At 37.8% G+C, this 18,718-nt stretch overlaps 1 protein-coding gene across 1 annotated transcript in view; it reads left to right on the forward strand.

The window, feature by feature from the left end:
• Nucleotides 1–18,718, forward strand: part of ARHGAP10 (Rho GTPase activating protein 10) — a gene marked incomplete at both ends in the record, with an annotated part of 132,848 nt that overhangs the window by 98,570 nt on the left and 15,560 nt on the right. Inside the window, one exon of the mRNA XM_079535115.1 lies at nucleotides 14,386–14,548. Coding sequence (XP_079391241.1) covers nucleotides 14,386–14,548 — 163 coding nt within the window. The remainder of the gene's footprint in view (nucleotides 1–14,385; nucleotides 14,549–18,718) is intronic.

The following is an 18,718-nucleotide window of genomic DNA, read 5'->3' on the forward strand; positions in this document are numbered from 1 at the left end:
ACAAAACCAAAATTGAATGCACTCACAGTTGTTTATATGTAAATTTGAATGTGAATCCCTGCGTATCACAAGTACTACAATTCTTCTCTAAATCAGTACCTCAAAACGTGCACTGAGGACCTGACTTGATCCTAACATGGTAGACAGAAACTATTGGACGGTTTAATATTATTGTAAGATCCAAAAATGCAGCATTACTATTTAAAACTATATCCTAAGCATTCAGTTTCTCCTAAATACAGTCAGTTATTTTTTTTCCTAGTTCAGGCATCCGAACAAAGAGAAGAGCTGGGATTTTTGAGAGACTGCAGTTGTTGCAGAGAAATTCAGTGCTTGTCTGTTAACTGTGGTGAGCTGCAGAACAACCTAATAAGCCATTACTCATGCTAGAACTATGATGAAGGCTGAATTGCTGCAGCTGAAATCACAGTACCAGGACATGCAGCACTGAGTTTCTGAAAATTTTTCTGCTTTTGAATTCTGAAAAATATTCTCTGTGATGTCTTCAGCTACCACCAAGTGTAGCAGTGTTGTCAATATGTTGTAGCTAGAAATCGGCTATAGACAGTGCAGATTACCTGCTAATGCAGACAGGTAGCTCTGTCAGGAAGGTAGTTGGTACAGCTGGTGTTTGACAGGTGTGCAGTACTCATCACGTGCAGTACATTGAGCCCAATTGCATCTTTGCATTACCTGAGAAACTGCCCCAGTAGATTGGCTATATGGTATAGAAATCACCTAGGCTGATTAATATATAGTTGCTCAGTGCCTCCAAATATGTGCCATGGCCTTCAGTTACTTTGTTCTTAGGATAGGGGGGAAAGGAAGAAAAGTAAGCCTGGGCTTTGTTCCATATTTACCTTGTTTCTTGGCTAACAAATGCATGTTTTATAACTGCTCTTTGGAAGATTTTATCCTGTGTGTGTTTTTAACAGGAAATTAAACATTAAACCCCTTCCCTCTTTATTCACAATGGCATGAGTTAAGCACCAGGCATAAGCCAGTGTTTTGTATTTCCTGGATATGACAAAATTATCATAATCTTGTTTTAAACCAAGTAACGAATACATATTTGTCTGTAAATATATTTGTAAAGAAATATACCTCTAAAATTATTGTAATTATATACAAACATTTTCTGTGCCTTGAAACTAAAAGTATATTAGAGACAAAATCTCTGTACTGGAAAACTTCTTGAGTGTGTTTCTCTTAGGATTGTTATGCAAACCAGGAAATTGTTAGAGAAGCGGAAACAAGTCTTTAACTATAGGCTGCTCCAGAGAGTTAACAGGCTTCAGAATCCACTGCTTGAATTGGAAATGGAGGGTTCAGGCCAACTTTTCTTTTTAAAAGCACTTTTTCAGCCTTGACTGCACAAAAACTGTATCTAGCAACCACACAGAAAGTGCTGTAAGTAACATAAACACTGATAGATACATTAGTGGAGGAACACACACTAAGTTTGATAAAAATCATTATTTTGTCCTCTTGTAATTAGCCGTGCTGGCTTCTGATGGGGCATTGATTTTCCTTGTACTTGGCAATTAGATGCTGTATTTGCAAACAATTCGAGTACTTTATGTACTACCTTAAGGATCTTCATTTCTGCAGTCAAATTTACGTCAGAGACTATACAGTCCACTTTCCTTTTGACCTCTTTTCTCAGTGGTAAGCCAGTTATTAAATTCTCATTCTGATGGTTTTCAGCATCCAAAGGTGAACTGCTCTTAATGGAGAATGTTGAGCTACTTTCATACATGGCCTACTCCCAGAGTTCTTGTTTAAGCAAAATACAGATTTGTCTGAGATTCACACTGGGATAATTTCCAGAGTTTCTAGCCTTCTAAGATGAAGATGCTTTGGTTTGGGTGTTCTTTCTTGTCTTTTTTTTTTTTTTTTTCCCTACTTTTAATATCTGAATGAATTTTAAAGTCAATTAAGTAGCGTTGCAGAAACTCCCTTGAGTTACAGTCCCAGCTATGTACAAATATGAACAACTTTGCATTCTCTCTTTTACTCTGTGGGGAGAAAGACTTAGCTCAAACAGGAAGATGTTTATGCTGTTCTTCTAAAAATGCCGTTAGGTTTGTATTTTCCATTTGCACAATCAGTACTTATCAGAAGAGAGCTCTACTTATGCTTTACTTTTCAGAAGATACAAAGTCATGGTTTTGTCCCCTCATGGTTTTATTTTAATTTTATTTAATTTTATTTTGTAGCATTATAGTATTGAACTGTTTTGCAGTCAGATGAGCAATACAGCAAGACATGCTCTGTGTAAAGAAGTGTAATTCAGTCCATCTAGATGACCAGACAGTTAATGTGGATTGCATAATCCACACTTGCAGTCAAGAAATTGGTTTTGTGTGGCAATTCACCCAATTACAGTCCACCTTGCTTTCCAAACAAACCATAGTATAGATAGAAGTCTTAAGCCACCGTGCCTGCTGATTCCTTATTCTCTTTGAATACTCTGTATCAGAATTCATCATAGGCAGATAACACATGTGTGTCATATGGTGGGGCTTGTTTGTTTTGTTTTTAAGGTGTTTGTCTCCCACTCTCAACTCAGGAACTTGGAGACATATTGAGTGTTTGGAACAGCTTTCTGCTGCTGCTGAAAGCTAAAAAATTTATTTATTTTACTTTAGAAAACAGGTTCTCATGTAGAATTCTCAAATTAATAAAAATGAGTGTTGATGTTTAACCCTTTAAAACATGATGCTAATTAGTATTATTTTCTGAATCATCTAGGGAAGGTTAAGTATGACTGCTATGTTAAGCGTCAAGCAGAAATGGCCCTTCTTGAGGGAACTGGAGTGATACAGTGTCTTAAATTGAGTGATAAGTTAGTTCACATGAAGTACTGTGGCATTTTTTGAACTACTTAATCGAAGTAAAATGTGATGCGTAATTGTTATACAGCTCCCAAGCATTATTTTTTCTCCCTCCTCCTCTATGCCTTCCTGCCCCAAACAAGCAAGTAAAAAAATGTAGACTTTATTTGGAATTACTGAGCATAAAACTGAGATGTTAGAGGAAGCTTTGAATTTATAATAATGAGATTGGTCTTCAGGGCTGGAACAGCCCAGAGCTGCAAGGTTGCAGGTGTGAAACCTGGCCTTGAACTCTTTCTATTTCTGAATCTGCTGCTTGGAAGTGTTTCTGTAACCTGGCACATGGTAGGGGAAATGGAAAGAAAAGCAGCTACATAGGCATATAAAAAAGCCGTAAGGGCTTGCAACGCTTGCTTACAAAGCTATTGTTAACAGCTGAGCAGAACACACAGTTATGCTGTTCTAAAATAGGTACACCAATATCAGTTGCAAGGGGAAGATCAGGATGATTGCTGTTTGCCATGTAGAACTTAAGATAGTTCATATTTCACCTTGCTGCAAGAATAGTTCTTGCAATTCAACAGGATCTATCACAGCTTTTTCTACCTGATGGCTCTGAATAGGATGAGAGGAGAAAAATTTTTACTTTGTATAGCATTTGCCAGTGAAGACGAAGCTTTTCCCTAGGTAATAACAGATATGTATAGGGCTCCCTTTCCCTATTGGATAAATAGCTTCTTCCCAGAAAGCTTTGGGTCAGTAGAAGGTACCTATTTTCTTAAAAGCATGGAATAATTTTAGCCCGTTCTTTTAATACAGGATCAGAACTGTAGTAAAGGAAAATATAAATAAACTAGAAATAAAAACTGAGTTTAAAGGAGGAGTAGGGAATTTACAATAGAGGCTTGACACTGGACATTAATGAACATATGTGATCTCCTGTAATAATCATTTATTTCTTTAATTCTCTACCGTCTGTGCACAGTCACGCAGGGGCACATGGTAAGGGGGCCAATTTGACATACTAAAAGCCATTAATGCCAGACATGGAAGTCACTGATATGTCTTTGCTGCAAGCCAGCTGTGCCCCGTCACACCTCTGCTGACTGAAGCTAAATGCTCTCAGTCAGCACATAAGAATGAAGGCAGAAGAAAGACTTGATGCTTTTCAGCTCTTCAGTCAGTTTCCTATGGGTGAGTGTGCATTTCCTGAACAAGGTGTTCCCTCACATGGTTTTACTCTTGCTTCCCTTCACTGATGACAAGGATAGGAGATAAGATCTTGGAGAGAAGAAACTTTCTGAAAAACTGACACACGAATTAGAGAATATTCCTCCTCTTTCTAATTTGCTCACAGTCTGTGCCAGTCTTAGCTACTCTGTGAAAAAACCCACCAATTGTATTCTTGTTCTATTAGCTTTTGGAAGTCTTTGCCCTATTTCGTCTTCTCTTTCCTTTTTCTTATGGGTGTATAATAGCAAAGTACTAATAATAGGGACAGCAAGAATTGCTGACTTATCTAAGAGGCTTGACTGAAACCAAGGAAAAGAGTCTCAGAGACCATGGTAGCTGGAATCTACAAGCTTCATGCCTGGCAAGTTTGATTATCTCCCAGAGCTAGTGTGCTGTAATGGATAAAAATTCACTGATGATGAATACGTTCACTTCTGTTTCAGCTATTACCGGTGTTTGCTGTTACCTCTGCGCTGCACAGCTTCCTTGGTCCCTCTCCACCCTGTCCCTTCTACAGTGCAGCCTCTCCAAATGCGCAAAAAAGTATTACATTTGCATTTAACTAATGCTAACAGAATCAGAGGCATGAGCAATGGCGGAAGAATCCAGGCATGAAAGAAAAGGTTGATCTAAATGCTTGCCTCATTTGGATCTGGTTAGATCTACTGTTTTTGAAAACATTGCCTTTTGGTAGCAGACATATCTTTATAGTGACATCTTCCAGCTAGTCAGTGGCTGAATTGCAAAGACAGAGAAGAGAAAGAAAAGTAACAATGGAAGAGTATTTTCATGAACTTTAGATTTTGTGATGCCTTTTAAGACATACTGCTGCATGAAAGAACTTTCAGTATTAGTTACGATATTAGGCAACCTTTTTTGATCTGCTTTTGTTCAAAGCTCTCATTGTCATTGGTTACACTACAGATGTTCTGTTGATAGCCTTTGAAATAGATCTGGGCCATAGGTGTATGTTGCCTGAACTTGAGTAAAGTCAAGACATTTGATGATACCATGAAAGCTTTAGAACAATCCACTTAGTTTATGTTTTACCTGAGTTTACAGGAAGTAGTTGCAGCTCATGACTGTGTTTTACAAGCATGAAATTAATCTGTGGCATTTGGCCAGCTTAGTAGAGCTAGAGGTCCTGTGTGGTTTCCTGCCAAGCAAGCTCTAGTAAAAAGTGAGTAATCTTTGAGTTTATTATTGCTCTTGTAATCACAGTATAACCAAATCAAAAGAGGAGCCCCTCCGCATACTTGTGTCTGATTGCTGTTGTGTTTTGAATTTGCATTATTTGATACAAATTAGCACCCCTAGCCTTGTATACATGATTATGTGTTCAATGTTTTCACTACAGCTTGAGGAATAACTTCAAATACTTAATATAGTTTTAGCTTGTTCAACAAAAGGCTTACCTGCAATTCTTCAGGGTTTTCTTGGAGTAAAGTAGTAACCGTAAGCAACGCTTCTCAAGAATTTCGGGAGATGAGCTGAAATGAAATTCATCTTTATTGAAATAACCGCTTGCTATTACAAGTTCAGTGTGTGTCTAGAAGTATACCTGTTTACAGTTGAACCTTGTATTTATATAAATAAGATAATAGCAGAAAGGAATAGGGCAAAGGAATGGCCCCAAAATTCCCTGATCCATAAGAAACTTGCAGATGAGTACATTTCTCTCTCTTCACTAGACCCAACTCAAACACCCACTTTCTGGCTGTAATTCTTCACTTGCATCAGCCTGTCTGGAGGCAAATTCTGTCTAGTGCAGCTTCCTCCTTGTTCTAACATTTCTGAATCATGATGGAGTAGGGAAAAAACAATCCTTCTGTGGGAAATTCAATTTGTACCTAAGATGCATGTGCTTGTACACACACACAGTTGAAAGATGTATCAAAGTTGGTCTTTAGGGAAAAAAAGTATTCAACTTTAATGATTGTCTTAATTATTTTGTCTGAGAGGAAAAACAGCTTGCACAGAGATCTCGTTCTTACTGCATGAAAGCATGAAACTGCTGGATATGCCGATTGTGTCCTGTTTTCTCAATGAAAGCTATGTCAATTCTAGAGTGTATAAGTCTGCTGATGTCTAAACTTCCGTAGGAGCTCATGACATTTTTCTTATATTGCAACTGCATACTGGGGCAGTACTGCAATGTGTAGTATTTGCTATACAGTGAGGACAATGAATAGTTTTTAGTGGTGAAATACATCTATTTTCCTGAGTGTTTTAAGGAGTCTGACATCTGAAACTCTCATGAATCAGAAAAAACTCAGCAATTCTCTATTTTAGTTTTAGTGTTTGCTTTGGTATTTTAACCAAATAATAGGTCATTATTAGCACATTTTCATTTGATTTTAACTTTTAACATTTAATGTATGTTTAAATAGCAGTTTCTAATGTCTGAAGGCGAGTGATTAACTGTTGATCCTGTGATCCAGTGATCCTGTTGATCTGTTTAAGTGATATGTTCTGCAAAAATGCACAACTTCTTACTTTACTCAGAAATAGATCACTTAATTAAAAAAATGGGAAGAACTTAAATCATGTCTAAGTTGGCTGGGTGCTTGGCATGATTAACACAGAATAATTTGTGTTGAGAGCGATGAGCAAAGTATCGCAACTCTGCATCTAGAGAGAGGTTTTTTTTGCAAATGTAGCTTTGTTAGTACTTTGACTGCAAAGTCCTCTTATCAGTATCACGAAGAGTTTTTTCCAGTAGAGTTACTTCTGGCTTTCTAGAGTAAGGATACTCATGTTACTGCACAGCAAGATGCAAATGCTTGGTTAGCATGAACTAATGGCACATTTTGTATGGGTTTTGCTGATAAGGTAGGTTAATCGCATACTTTTAGCTTTAGGCACACTGCTTCAGTATGAAATCCCTTTTGATTTCTGTTATGATTCCGATGTGAATGTTCTGGTTGCTAGTACCAAGTAATTTGTTATGAGTTCTGTTGATACTATAACCTAACTGAAATCTTTCTGATAGTAACATACATACTGAAGGAATTCTCAGAGCACATTCTGAAGACAGCTACTTACATCATAATCATAGAATCGTAGAATCACAAGGTTGGAAATGACCTAGAAGATCATCTAGTCCAACCATCTCCTTATCACCATTACCACCACTAGCACTAAACCATATCACACAGCACATCATCCAGACGCCTCTTGAACACTGCCAGGGACAGCGACTCCACGACCTCTCTGGGCAGGCCATTCCAGAGCCTGACCACTCTCTGAGAGAAATAGTTCTTCCTTATGTCTAATCTAAACCTCCTCAGATACAACTTGCGGCCAGTGCCCGTGTCCTGCTCGTTGCCTGGGAGAAGAGGCCAAATCCCTCTTCATCACAACCTCCCTTCAGGAGGTTGTAGAGTGCAAATGTAACTCTGTATGTGTAATGTAATGCTGATCAGCTGCTTTTGACTTTCTGTATGTGACTGTTATTTTATATTAGGGAATCACTTCGGGTTTGCACTATTTGTAAAGCAACTAATCTGAATTTCTTCATACCTCTTTTCTGTTATGTTGAAGCTCTAACACATAGAACAAAATTCTTACTTGATAGGAAGTACTTATTCTATCCCTAATATGAGATTCCTATGAAATGAAAACAGAATACATATCCTCAAATGAATGAAAGAGCAAAGCTACTGTATTATTGTGGAAAGTCAGCTGTTTATGGTTAGTGCCTGTTATCACTTAGCTGGATGCAGCTGTGATGCTCATGGGAAGAATGGGTGGCTGCACAGCAATGCAGCTGCTGCTTCCCTGTCTCATGATGCAGAAAATATCAGAGCTGAAGGCAGTAATAGGGACTTTGCAGCATCTGTAATTTACTTCTGTCAATTCTTCCCATTTCCTCTTGTCTATGATTAGATCTATGTGACTTTAGCAAAGTAGAATAAGTCATGTCACAATTTGTGCATCTGATAAACATTTACAGCATACACTGTTCTTAACAGAACTGTTCAGCTCACTCTCTATGTATCTTAACAGAAACTGTTTTAACAGTTAAACTGTGTTTAACTGTGGTAAATTCCTCTACTATTTCAGAAACATTTAGTTTCATAAACCGCTTTCTTTCTCTGGCTGCTCTTAAGCTATAGACACTGGTTGTCATGTTAATGTTAAAGATTAGTCTTTCTTTTAATAGTAAAGTAAGTAATTCTTCAGTTTACTTAGGCTAAGATTAGAAGAAAACTGTCATTCAAACAAGTAACTAGTAGTGTTAGTTGATTTTTTTTTTATTTTTATTTTTTTAGTTTTTATTACATGCTTTTTCTTATTTAGAATTCTTGGAACAAAATAAGATCTGATTTTTGACACTGCCAAAGTATTTCAGTTACCCTTAACTTTAGATGCCAACAAAAAATATATTCTTAGACTAGCCAGATGGAATAAGTCAAAAGAAAGCAACTGGGAGGTATGTCACATTGAGTTAGGGGGAAGATGAGTTCACATTTTTGATATGGAGGGTCTGAAAGCCTGTATTAACTGAGCCTTATCCAGTCAAAAGAAAAGTTGTTATGTATCTATTGTAAAGAAGCTGAATAAGGTCTTAGTCCGTATAAGAATTTTCTTATCTGATGCAGATTTTTCATCATGAGAAAGAGTGAAACATAGTAAGTTAAAAAAGGCTATTTGGGTTAGAAACTCAAGTGGCGAGTAGCACCAGTTAAACACAAACAGTTAATGGTGAGGACCAACATAAAACTATTTCGTTTTCCACATCATAACACCTTTAATTAAGAGCAGTCAAAATCACAGGTATATGCTGCAGAGGTGCAGTGAAAGCTCTAAAGCTTGATAAGGGTTGTGATTAGAACAGTAAAACAGTAAGATAATTTAGACAACAGTTTAAAAGAATATGAGTGGCCAAAAAAATTTGCATGGTATGCAAAATGTGATGGGATTGTGTATAATCAATGAATATACAGATATCATAATTAAGAAATATACAGGAAAGTTAGGCTAAACAAGTTACCACACCAAAAAAGGAATGACTAGGCAGCTTACCTTTGTCTTGGGCTCACTAGAAAGACTCAAAAAGAAGCAATATTCAGAAAAGAACCTTTCCTACTGGTAGTCAGCTCTTAAATGGGTCTAGGAGAGGTGCAGCCAGGCTCCACCCCTGTCAGCATCACAGGTGAGTTGCCTTTACCTGTGCTCTCAGAGCTGACTCATTGCCTGCCTGAGGTGGTCAATCAGAGGTTCAGGCTGTGATTCAGAAGCTCCCATACAGGTTGTGAATAACTGTCAAGAATGCAGTAGGATCCTATATCTATTTGCATACAATGAGAGCTTCTCAGTGCAGTTGTGTGGGAACTCTGGGGATGGCCAAGCTCAAGGCTGAAGGAAGTCAGAAGCTTCCCACAAGTGTATGGAATATGAAGAGTTCATGTCTGGAGTATTGACAAAAATTTTGTATATCACACAGGTTATTGATTTTATACTGAGAATCCTCATGTCCTTCATCTGGTCTGGCACTCTGGTACCTGAAAATAAAGGTCTAACAGGAGAGAATAGAGAGGGAATTGAAATTTCTAGGGAGAAGAGATGATAAACACACCAAAATGTGTTCAAAGAACAGTGTAAATAAGCTTTAAAAAAAAACCTGTCTTCACTTTTTTGTGATGTAAGAACTCAATAGAATTCAAGTGTTAGGAAAGAAAAATGGGAAATTTCAAGTTCTTCTTTTCGAAAGGACCTGTCAGTCTGATGTGGCAGTCAATCTTTTAATAGAAACTGGAAATCTGACAGTGCTGCTCCTTGTAGAACAAAGTTGGAGATAAAGAAGATTCAGAGGAGAGAAACAGTGAAAAATATTAGACTGTTAATATTAGGAAGCCCATGAATTCGGAAATAAAGTAAAACCATAGACCTGATTCAATTCCAGCCATGTATTTTAACACGCACTAGACAAAACAGCTATGGCAAGACTTTAAAGATATTTTTAAATCTCCAGCTAATTAGGATCTTTAATGTCTCCACAGAGCAGCATACAATAAAAGAGTAGAGAAAAAAGAAAAGAGGAAATACCAATGTACATTATAAGTTTTGAAGAACTGTTAAATAAAACTAAGAAAATCAGTGTGGAATTTACAATCAGAAGGGTCAAGCAGAAATCTTCGCAAATAGGCCTGTTGCAAAGCAGATACTTTGAATATTGCTAAACCATCTAACTTGTCCTAAAAATAAATAAATCAATAAAATGTCTAGTAATTGGGTTGTATGGTTTGGCAGTGTGAGCTTTTAAAACATGGAATGGCTTAGGTTGGAGGAGACCTCAAAGGTCATGTGGTTTCAAACATCTTGTAACATGCCGAAGAAGTTCAAAGACACAGAGAGAATGCAAACATACTAGCAATATTTAGAATGGTAAATACAGATCCTTGATACTACATTTACACGTAGTTACAATAATGACAATGGTGGCTACTTTGGAATTGTTGCCATGTGCTACACTGCCCTTGTGCAGACAAAATAAGGTTGATTGCACTGAGGAAATAAATCTGCAGATCTTAGAAGGAAGATGTAATCCGCAGCTACAGAATGGAAAATTCTGAAGCGAAAAAAGAGACTCTCCTGAGTCTCTTACTCATAATTGGCAATCAACTCATTATAAACTACTAATAGCATCCTGTGGCAAAAAAATGCAGACCTCACACATATGAACAGGAGATGGATAAGTGATGGAATTTGATGCTCATTGTGGGACTTGTGGGGTGAGAAGAAAACATGGAATTCTGATGTGGTGTACAGTGTTTAGAAAGAACTCTGGATTGTTGGAATAGGTTCATAAAGCAGGTGCTCGATCGTCAAACTGCAAAATCCCATTTAGTAAGAAGTTTAGTTAAACTTAAAAAATGATTGTTTCTTCTTCATAAAGAACAAAAGTCTGATGTGAATGAAACTAATAATCGTGTCATGTGTAACATGGGTCATGCCCAGAAATTAAAGCCCAACAAATTGAAAGTACATGCATTAATTGGTGAGTCTGTTCCCTCGGGCCCTGTCGCTGTCATGGAGAGCAGAGCTCCAGAGCTCAGCGCTGCCTTTGTGCTCCCTGTGAGGAACTGCAGCTGCCAGTAGTCCTTCTCTCAGCCTGTGCTCTAGGCTGAATGAACTGAGGAGCTTCAACTGCTCCTCATACATCTTGCCATCTAGACCATGCACCATCTCTGTAAACCAACTCTCGACACTTAATAGTTTTATGTCCTCTTTATATTGTGGTGCCCAAAACTGCACACAGTGCTGGAGGTGAAGCAGCAGCAGCACAGATCAGAGTGGGACACTGTGCTTCATGCCCATCTTTGTACTATTGAAATCAAAGCAGTGATGTTGTGAAGACTTAATGTTTGTGCATATATTGGTTTTAATCATTAAAGTATACTGGATGATTGTTAGTTTTTGCAGTTACACGAACTAGCTTTTAAATGAATAAAGTTAGTGTTTTACTTTCCTGATGTAAAAAGCAGAGTTATCTGCTTTTGTAATTTAAAATATCATTTAACATGTTTTTAGAAGTTGTTTGCTTAATCCCACTGAATTTAGAAAGTACGTTTCTGTTTAAGTACCTTTCCTTTTTTTGTTTCTTCAAACTAAGTTCTTACTCTCGAGAATGCAATGCAGTGTTGACCATGCCAAAATGCTGACTTAGGAAAGTAAAGAAAGGAAGAAGTTTGAAGAAAGATGTAACATTCAGTTTTATTTATGGTTAGGTCAAATGCGATTGCTTGCATGTTTCAGTTTTTTAATGTAGAGACTACTGTGGGCAGGGATTGAAGCATGTAGTATTTCTTGTTTCTCTGCGTGCTCTAAGAAATGATTCAACAGAGAAACCTCCCTTTTCTGTAGGGGATGATGACCTGCTCATACACAGTGCAGAATAGGGTAGCACTCGTGTTTTAGTGAAGTGGATAGTGTAGGTAAACATGGCTGTATAATATGGCGCGTGTAGTTTTATAATCTGATGTGCATTAATAGTAATATTTTGAAAATCAATTTTGATCAGGTAAAGGGTCTTAGATCTGTTTAGTTTAAAGGAATTTGGTTTTTTAATAATGTAAAGCTGCAGTATTAGTGTCTAATCTCTCAGCTGTTTATCACTGTGTCACGCACGTCTGCAAATGAGATGTAATAGATTACTTTTTATCTTTGAGTCCTGCAGCTCTCATGTCACATCATGCTGCACACAGACTTGCTTACAGAGGGATGGGGCAGGAGAGCAGGAGTGACTCATCTGTGAGGTTAACTTCTCCTCCTCATATTGTACTTTGTTACAGCAGGCTAATTTAGAGCCTTGAATTAGCAGCTACTTTAAGGACAAATTTTAGATAATCACTTTTATCATATGAATGTTTTTAGTCGCATCTCATTTGACTGTCTAGGGAAGTTCTTCTCAGAGAGCGGGTGCAGATGAGGTGGCTGGGGAAGCAGCTGAGCACTTGCTAACTTTCTGTGTTTTAGACAGAAAGGATCAGACTGGTTGAAGCAGTAATGAAACTGTGAAGGTGATTTTATCCAGGGAAAGTAGCCTCGCATTGTTCACATTTAATTCTCATTGCCTTTTCTTTAATTTATTCAAGAAAAAAAATAATCATTGCCCCTGGTGAAACAGTGTGCCGTGGCAGGTAGCAGGCCAGAGGGCAAGAAGAGACAGGGAAGGTGTACAGCACCCTCCATCTCCTGAAGAGGAACTGAAGGAATGGACAGAAATGTGAAATGATGGCACCCCAAGGGCTGTGCTCAAGATCACTGCACACACTGAAGCTTTTGCTTCCCTTCCTGGCCAGGCTGGATCGGGCATAGAGCAACCTGGTCTAGACACAGGTGTCCCTGCCTATAGCAGGAGGTTTGAACTAGATGATCTGAGTCGTCACTTCCAACCCAAACCTTTCTGTGATTCTATGATTCTATGATTGCAATAGTGCTGCTCAGCTTGAGGGATTTGAATTGAACTTAGTTGTTCTCTGTGTAGAGAACATTTAGAATTAGAGTAATATTACATAGAACTAAGTCTTGTATAGTGCTGCTTACATACAGATTTTCAGACTGGTTCAGTACTTTAACAGCTTTTGATCCAGCAACTGTAGTGGCATGTTAGGCTTTGGTTGTTCATTTTTTCTCCAATTGTTCTGATCCTGAAGAAGCAGAACTTTTTTCCGTGGTTATGAGATCACTAGTATAGAATTAATTCTGAAAGAACATGTGTGATATTATTTATCAGGGCTATGTCACATGTTTGAGTGGGAGCAGAAAGCAGAGGAGGGAAGGAAAGGATGAAGGCAGCCATGTAAAGGATGGCTGGAAATGACCCTTGTTACTGTTAAGTATTAATATTCTGAAAACAGCTACAGGCCCTGTTTGAAATCGTGGGCTCGGCTGTGCTGGACAATGTAATGTTTGCAATTGTCCTAATTTCCTAAGACTCCTCTAGAACTTATAAAATGTTCAATTGATGTTTAATTAAAAGAGTAAAAAGGGAAGGTGCTGGTGGATGTTAGCTTTTCAGTGAAAAGCGTGGCTAGATGTATCAGCATGGTCTCCAGTGAGTACTGCAGCTTTTCCTTACTGTTTGTGAGATAGGAGTGATGTTCTTCTAACTTTTTCCTAAGCAGTCATTTCTGAATGTCGTCTCTTGAGCGATGTTGTAAAAATAACCTGTATAAACAAATAGTAGACCAAAGTATGAGCTCTCTTAAAAGTGACCGCCCTAAAAAGGAGTAACGAAAGTAACATTCGAAGGTATCACGTGTTAGTTAATGGCCTGCTGTTAGAGATCTGCTTATTTGGTCCTTTCTACATTTTGTTGTTCCATATTTTATAAGATTTTACGTGTGGTTCTTGAGAGCAGTCATTTACTCAAATGTGTTTTGTATTTAGAGACTATGTTTTTAGGGAGATCTACAAATCTGCAGATTATAAAACGAAATTATTTTATCTGATATGATTCATTTGTCTAAAAAGCAACCACATCCCTCCCTCCTACCTCCCTCCCCCCACCCAATCATTTCATCTACAGAAAATACTTGTTATAAAGGAGACTGGGAATACATTGTTTTGAGAAGATAGTGTCGTGATAATGATGGGGGAAATGGTGCTATGGTAACTTGGGAGAGGTGCTGGTGAATTGTGTGTCCTCCAAAATACTCTGTGAAAATAGGATCCTAAGATTTTTCCTTGTATGTATTTCAGGACGCAGTGACCGAAGCAGTTTCTTTGGCTCTTTTTAGTATAATTTTGATTCATGATGTGTTTTGTTTTGTTTTGTTTTGTTTTGTTTTGTTTTGTTTTTTTCTAGCTGACAGTCACAGCTCTCCAAAAGAAGACACTCCAACTGGCAGCATGGATTCTCTTTCTTCCCAGTCTCCTACTCCTGTGTTGTCCAGTAGCCCCCCTGGGCTATTGGATAGAAATCACCTTATTACGGACAGCGGAGATCTTTCAGACTGGACAACAAATCTGTAAGTATACTGAATATTGGATAATAGCTTTCCATTAGCACAATCATGCATATGAAACACATTTATCTTCAGCTTGGTAGAAAATGAATCACTTTTTAAATTGCATATAGTTTTCATTTTTTTTTTGTTATAAAACAGTATATGCTTACACACTGTGGTGCAGCTTAAGGGCTGACTGAATGTGGCAGTTTTTTTCCTTCTGAAATCTAGTGTGTTTCACTATAACCCATTATAAAATTTTAAATGATTTTTATTTAGGCAATAAATATGTAAGCTGTTTTTTATATGATGTATTACACTGGTTTTATGTCAGGACAGTGTTAAGCTACACTTAAATGCAGGGCCGTAAAGATTTAAGACCAAATTTTGGTTTTGGATAAATGCACTGAAATGCACACTAATGAGTGTTGTTTTCTATGAATATTATTGTCGTTAATCCCATGTTGCTAACAAGTTAACTGCCTGCTTTACAACTAAAGTGCAGTATATCACTTTCAGTGGACACTGTGCATGTTCAGTTTTGAGTAAGATGTTGGTTCAGCAAAAAAGGATATTATGGTTTTAGTACTTGATTGAGTACATGCTTGAGTGTGATACACAGAGCTAAACATGCCTTTTTTTAAATTAGAAGTTGAACTTGAATTCTGTTTGGCTATTTATACAAACTTTATCATATCAATAAAGTTTTCTAGCTTAGTGCCAAGAAGCTGGAAGAAGCATGTCTGGAGAAAAGATTTGTTACAGATATTTTCCATAATGGCATTTTGTGTAGCCTGTTCTACAGATGAAGCAAGAGTGTAGAATATATGTGTAGATGTACATAACGCATGAGAATATGTGGATAGCCATACACTGGGTTTATATTTCTACAGCTAGAAAGAAATAAGTAACTCCTTATTAGGGTACTTATTAGTTATAACAATCTTTTCTCATCCAAATTGAAAGATGTTCAGATACTTCTAGATACTTTGCATATGCATTGCTTATTCAGAGTACTGAAAGACACTTCTCCTTCTCCTCTTGTACACTCCAGTAGTAACGTGTAGGACTGACAGTAAGCTGTATTAGATGAAATGAGATGTGTGTATGGAAAATGAGTGCTGTGGGTGACATACAACTGGTATGTCTACGAAAGAAGGCATAGCTGAATAGGTAACATACGCTTACAAGAGCATTGATAATATCACAGAACAAAAGAAGGAAGCGTTGTTTCAATACAGAGATTCAGGATCTTCAGATGTTGATGAAACTTAGTGTTTTTTGATTTTTTTTTTTTGTCATGAAAAATTATACTGTACTGCTGTTTTGGAAACTTTGTTTCACAGCTTGAGGGTTTTTTTTTTTTTTGGAAACAGTTCTGTTTGGAAGGAAAGAAAAGTAACTTGTTACAGGCATCTAGCTGATTTGTCAAAAAGGGTTCCTTCCACTAACCTGTAAGAGAAATTTGCTTAAAAACTACTTCAGTGACAAGCCTGGACAGTGACAGAGTAGGCAGTGCATAGTAGGCATAGTAGGCAGTGCACGTGCTTTCATTCCTCTGCTTTCTCACACTGAGTTGGGCTTATCTTCCCCTTTTAGTACTGATGACACAGAGGGCCTTGCCTTAACAAAAGAACAAAAGAGAACCAAAACAATTCCACTGTATTAATGGCAGAGGTAGTTGTCAGATTGGCAAATATACTTTGTGGACTTTGGCAGTCAGTTTGCATCATGGAGTCCTGTGGACAGGCAAAGGTAGTGGTTGACTTGGCATAGTGTAGCTGTGGTACCTCTCACAAGTCCACAAAAGGAGGCATTCATTGGCTGTTGAATGCTGTGGTTGTACTTAGGTTATTCTCATAAATTGTACTATTCCAGAATTAGCTGGAGAACAGTCCACCTCTTTCTATTTTAGCAGGATTTCAAAATGTTTAGCGTTTTGTGCCAAATTGGAACAAAAGCAATTCTCAAAGTCTCAGTGTCCTCTGTAAAATGGTATTACAGATCTTCACTGAGTTACAGTAAATACCTTTACTGAATCTAAGGAAGATGGAAATATAACAGGATCTGTTTTCTGAAGTTTCTAGTGATATTTATAACACATGGGTGTTACTTGTGAGAGATCAGTCACTATGGAGTTATGTAGTCAACAAGGTGGTGGTGACTTCTTAGCAGTAGAAAAGTTGCATGCTCTGTTTCCTGGGGGAGGGACTGTGGGTCAAGATATGTCAGATATTCAAAGGTTAGTTTATATCAGTAACTTACTCTAAGTAGTAACACATGATTTGTGGTATTTCTTTTCAAGGAAAAAGATTTTTTTCTTCTTCCACTGAATGATCTTTTTTTTAATGCATGCACTTTTCTTGTCCTGTCTTTAAAAATGAAAGCAGCTACAGCTTCTGGCATGGTGAAAGCAGCAGCAAATGAAAGTGAATACATCCTCCACCTCCTGGCTTTCTCTAGGAGGGGACATTCCTTCCTCTAGGAGAGTGCATTCCTTCCTTTTTTCTCTGTGCTTTCTTTAAGTGGCCACATACACTCGCACTTTAGCTAAAGAATTAACATTGTACAGCTATCTGTCTTCTTCAGGTCAATCACCAGTACCACGTCAGAGTTCATGTTGCTCTGACAGAACTCAAGATGGTTACTGCTTTTGCAAGCAAAGCATATTTCAGGCATTTTTTGACAGATAATTTTGAGACTGGTGTTGATACAGTTTCACCAGCAGAATATTCTCAAGATGTTCATGTTTTTCCTCAGAACCACAGTTGGCTCTGGGGCAAAACAGCAACAATGGAGTTTCCATGTTCAGATGCATGCAGTTCCTTGCACATTCCTTCTGATTCAGATGGCCAGCTTAGGCAGGTGTTCCAAAGGTAAACAGCATCCTCTAATGAAATGTGGCCATCCACAGAGGCATTCTTTAATAGCTTTCTTTGATCTGTTCCTTCAGTTATTGTAGACACTGTAAAACAAACAATATTCCCCTCTTCAAGAGTGTGTCAATATACTTAAAAGAAAAAGTAAAGTAGAATGTGCAAATACAGTGATAGGTACTATGTTGTACCTTAAGTTTAACAAATAGGTGATGTATTGTAATCTTTTATTCCCTCAATGCAGAACAGATGCATTTTGTGAGTTATGCATAGTATTATTCTGACCTGCATATAAACAAAAAAACTCTAACAAACCAAATCACCAAACATCTTTTTTATCCATAGCCATCAGATTTCCCCAAATTGTTGTTTACTCTACAAATGCAAATTATCTGGGAAGTTTAGACCTGAAAATCCACCTTTCGCTCCTTCTTTCATAGTTGCTTCAATTGCTGGTTGATCAGAGGATGAGTTATGGCTTATCTCTCTTGGCAAGTTTGTTTTCTTCCTTTTCCTCCCTTCCTAGTAGTGTTCTTTCTGTTCTCTTTTTCTGGTAGCTGCTGCAGATTGCTACTCCCTGCAGACTGCTGCAGCAGGCGGTGATCAGGAAGTCAGTTGACAGTGTTGGTAGGAAAAGATATTCGTATATAGATGGCACAAGAGGAACCAGAGATCTACTAACAATAGGTGAGGGGAAAACATAGACTGTTCAGAAGGAGTGCTGAATAGAGAAAAACACTGTGATGGAAATCCAGGAAATAAAGTGAGCTAACATGCAGAATTGCTTTTTCGGTCATCCGAATTTGTGTAAGGCTTGGGTATGCCCCACTTTCATCTATTCCTTCCACTTTCTGCATCTCCTGTGATTCTTCTGACTCTTCTGACAGTTTGATCCTCTACAATCTTGTGTGTTCATATCACTACTGATTCATTTTCTGAGGTGCTGCTTTGATACAAGTTTCCTTTTCTACAACTGGAAAGCCTGCATCCTCTAATCCTCGAAGGAAAGCTCATAAAGCAGCTACTTCCTAATAGCTTAGAAGGAAGGAAGATTGTGACTAATATTGGTCTTGAGAATATTGACTTGCCTTAATTCAGAAACCCAGTGTAACTGCAGTAATTCCAGTGGCAGAAGAAGTAATCCAGTCTTTTTATTTATTTGTTTATTGTGTTATAACCCTAACAATATTATCTTGACTTTTTAATAATCTCTTACGAAGCCCAGTGATGTGCTGTGGGCATCGTTTACGTCTTCACTGTCCATGGAGGCTTTCCGAACAGTGATGAGAGCTGTGCTGTGCAGCATCTTCTGTGC

The sequence above is a fragment of the Tetrao urogallus genome (assembly GCF_951394365.1).
Source record: "Tetrao urogallus genome assembly, chromosome: 4".
Lineage (NCBI taxonomy): Eukaryota > Metazoa > Chordata > Aves > Galliformes > Phasianidae > Tetrao > Tetrao urogallus.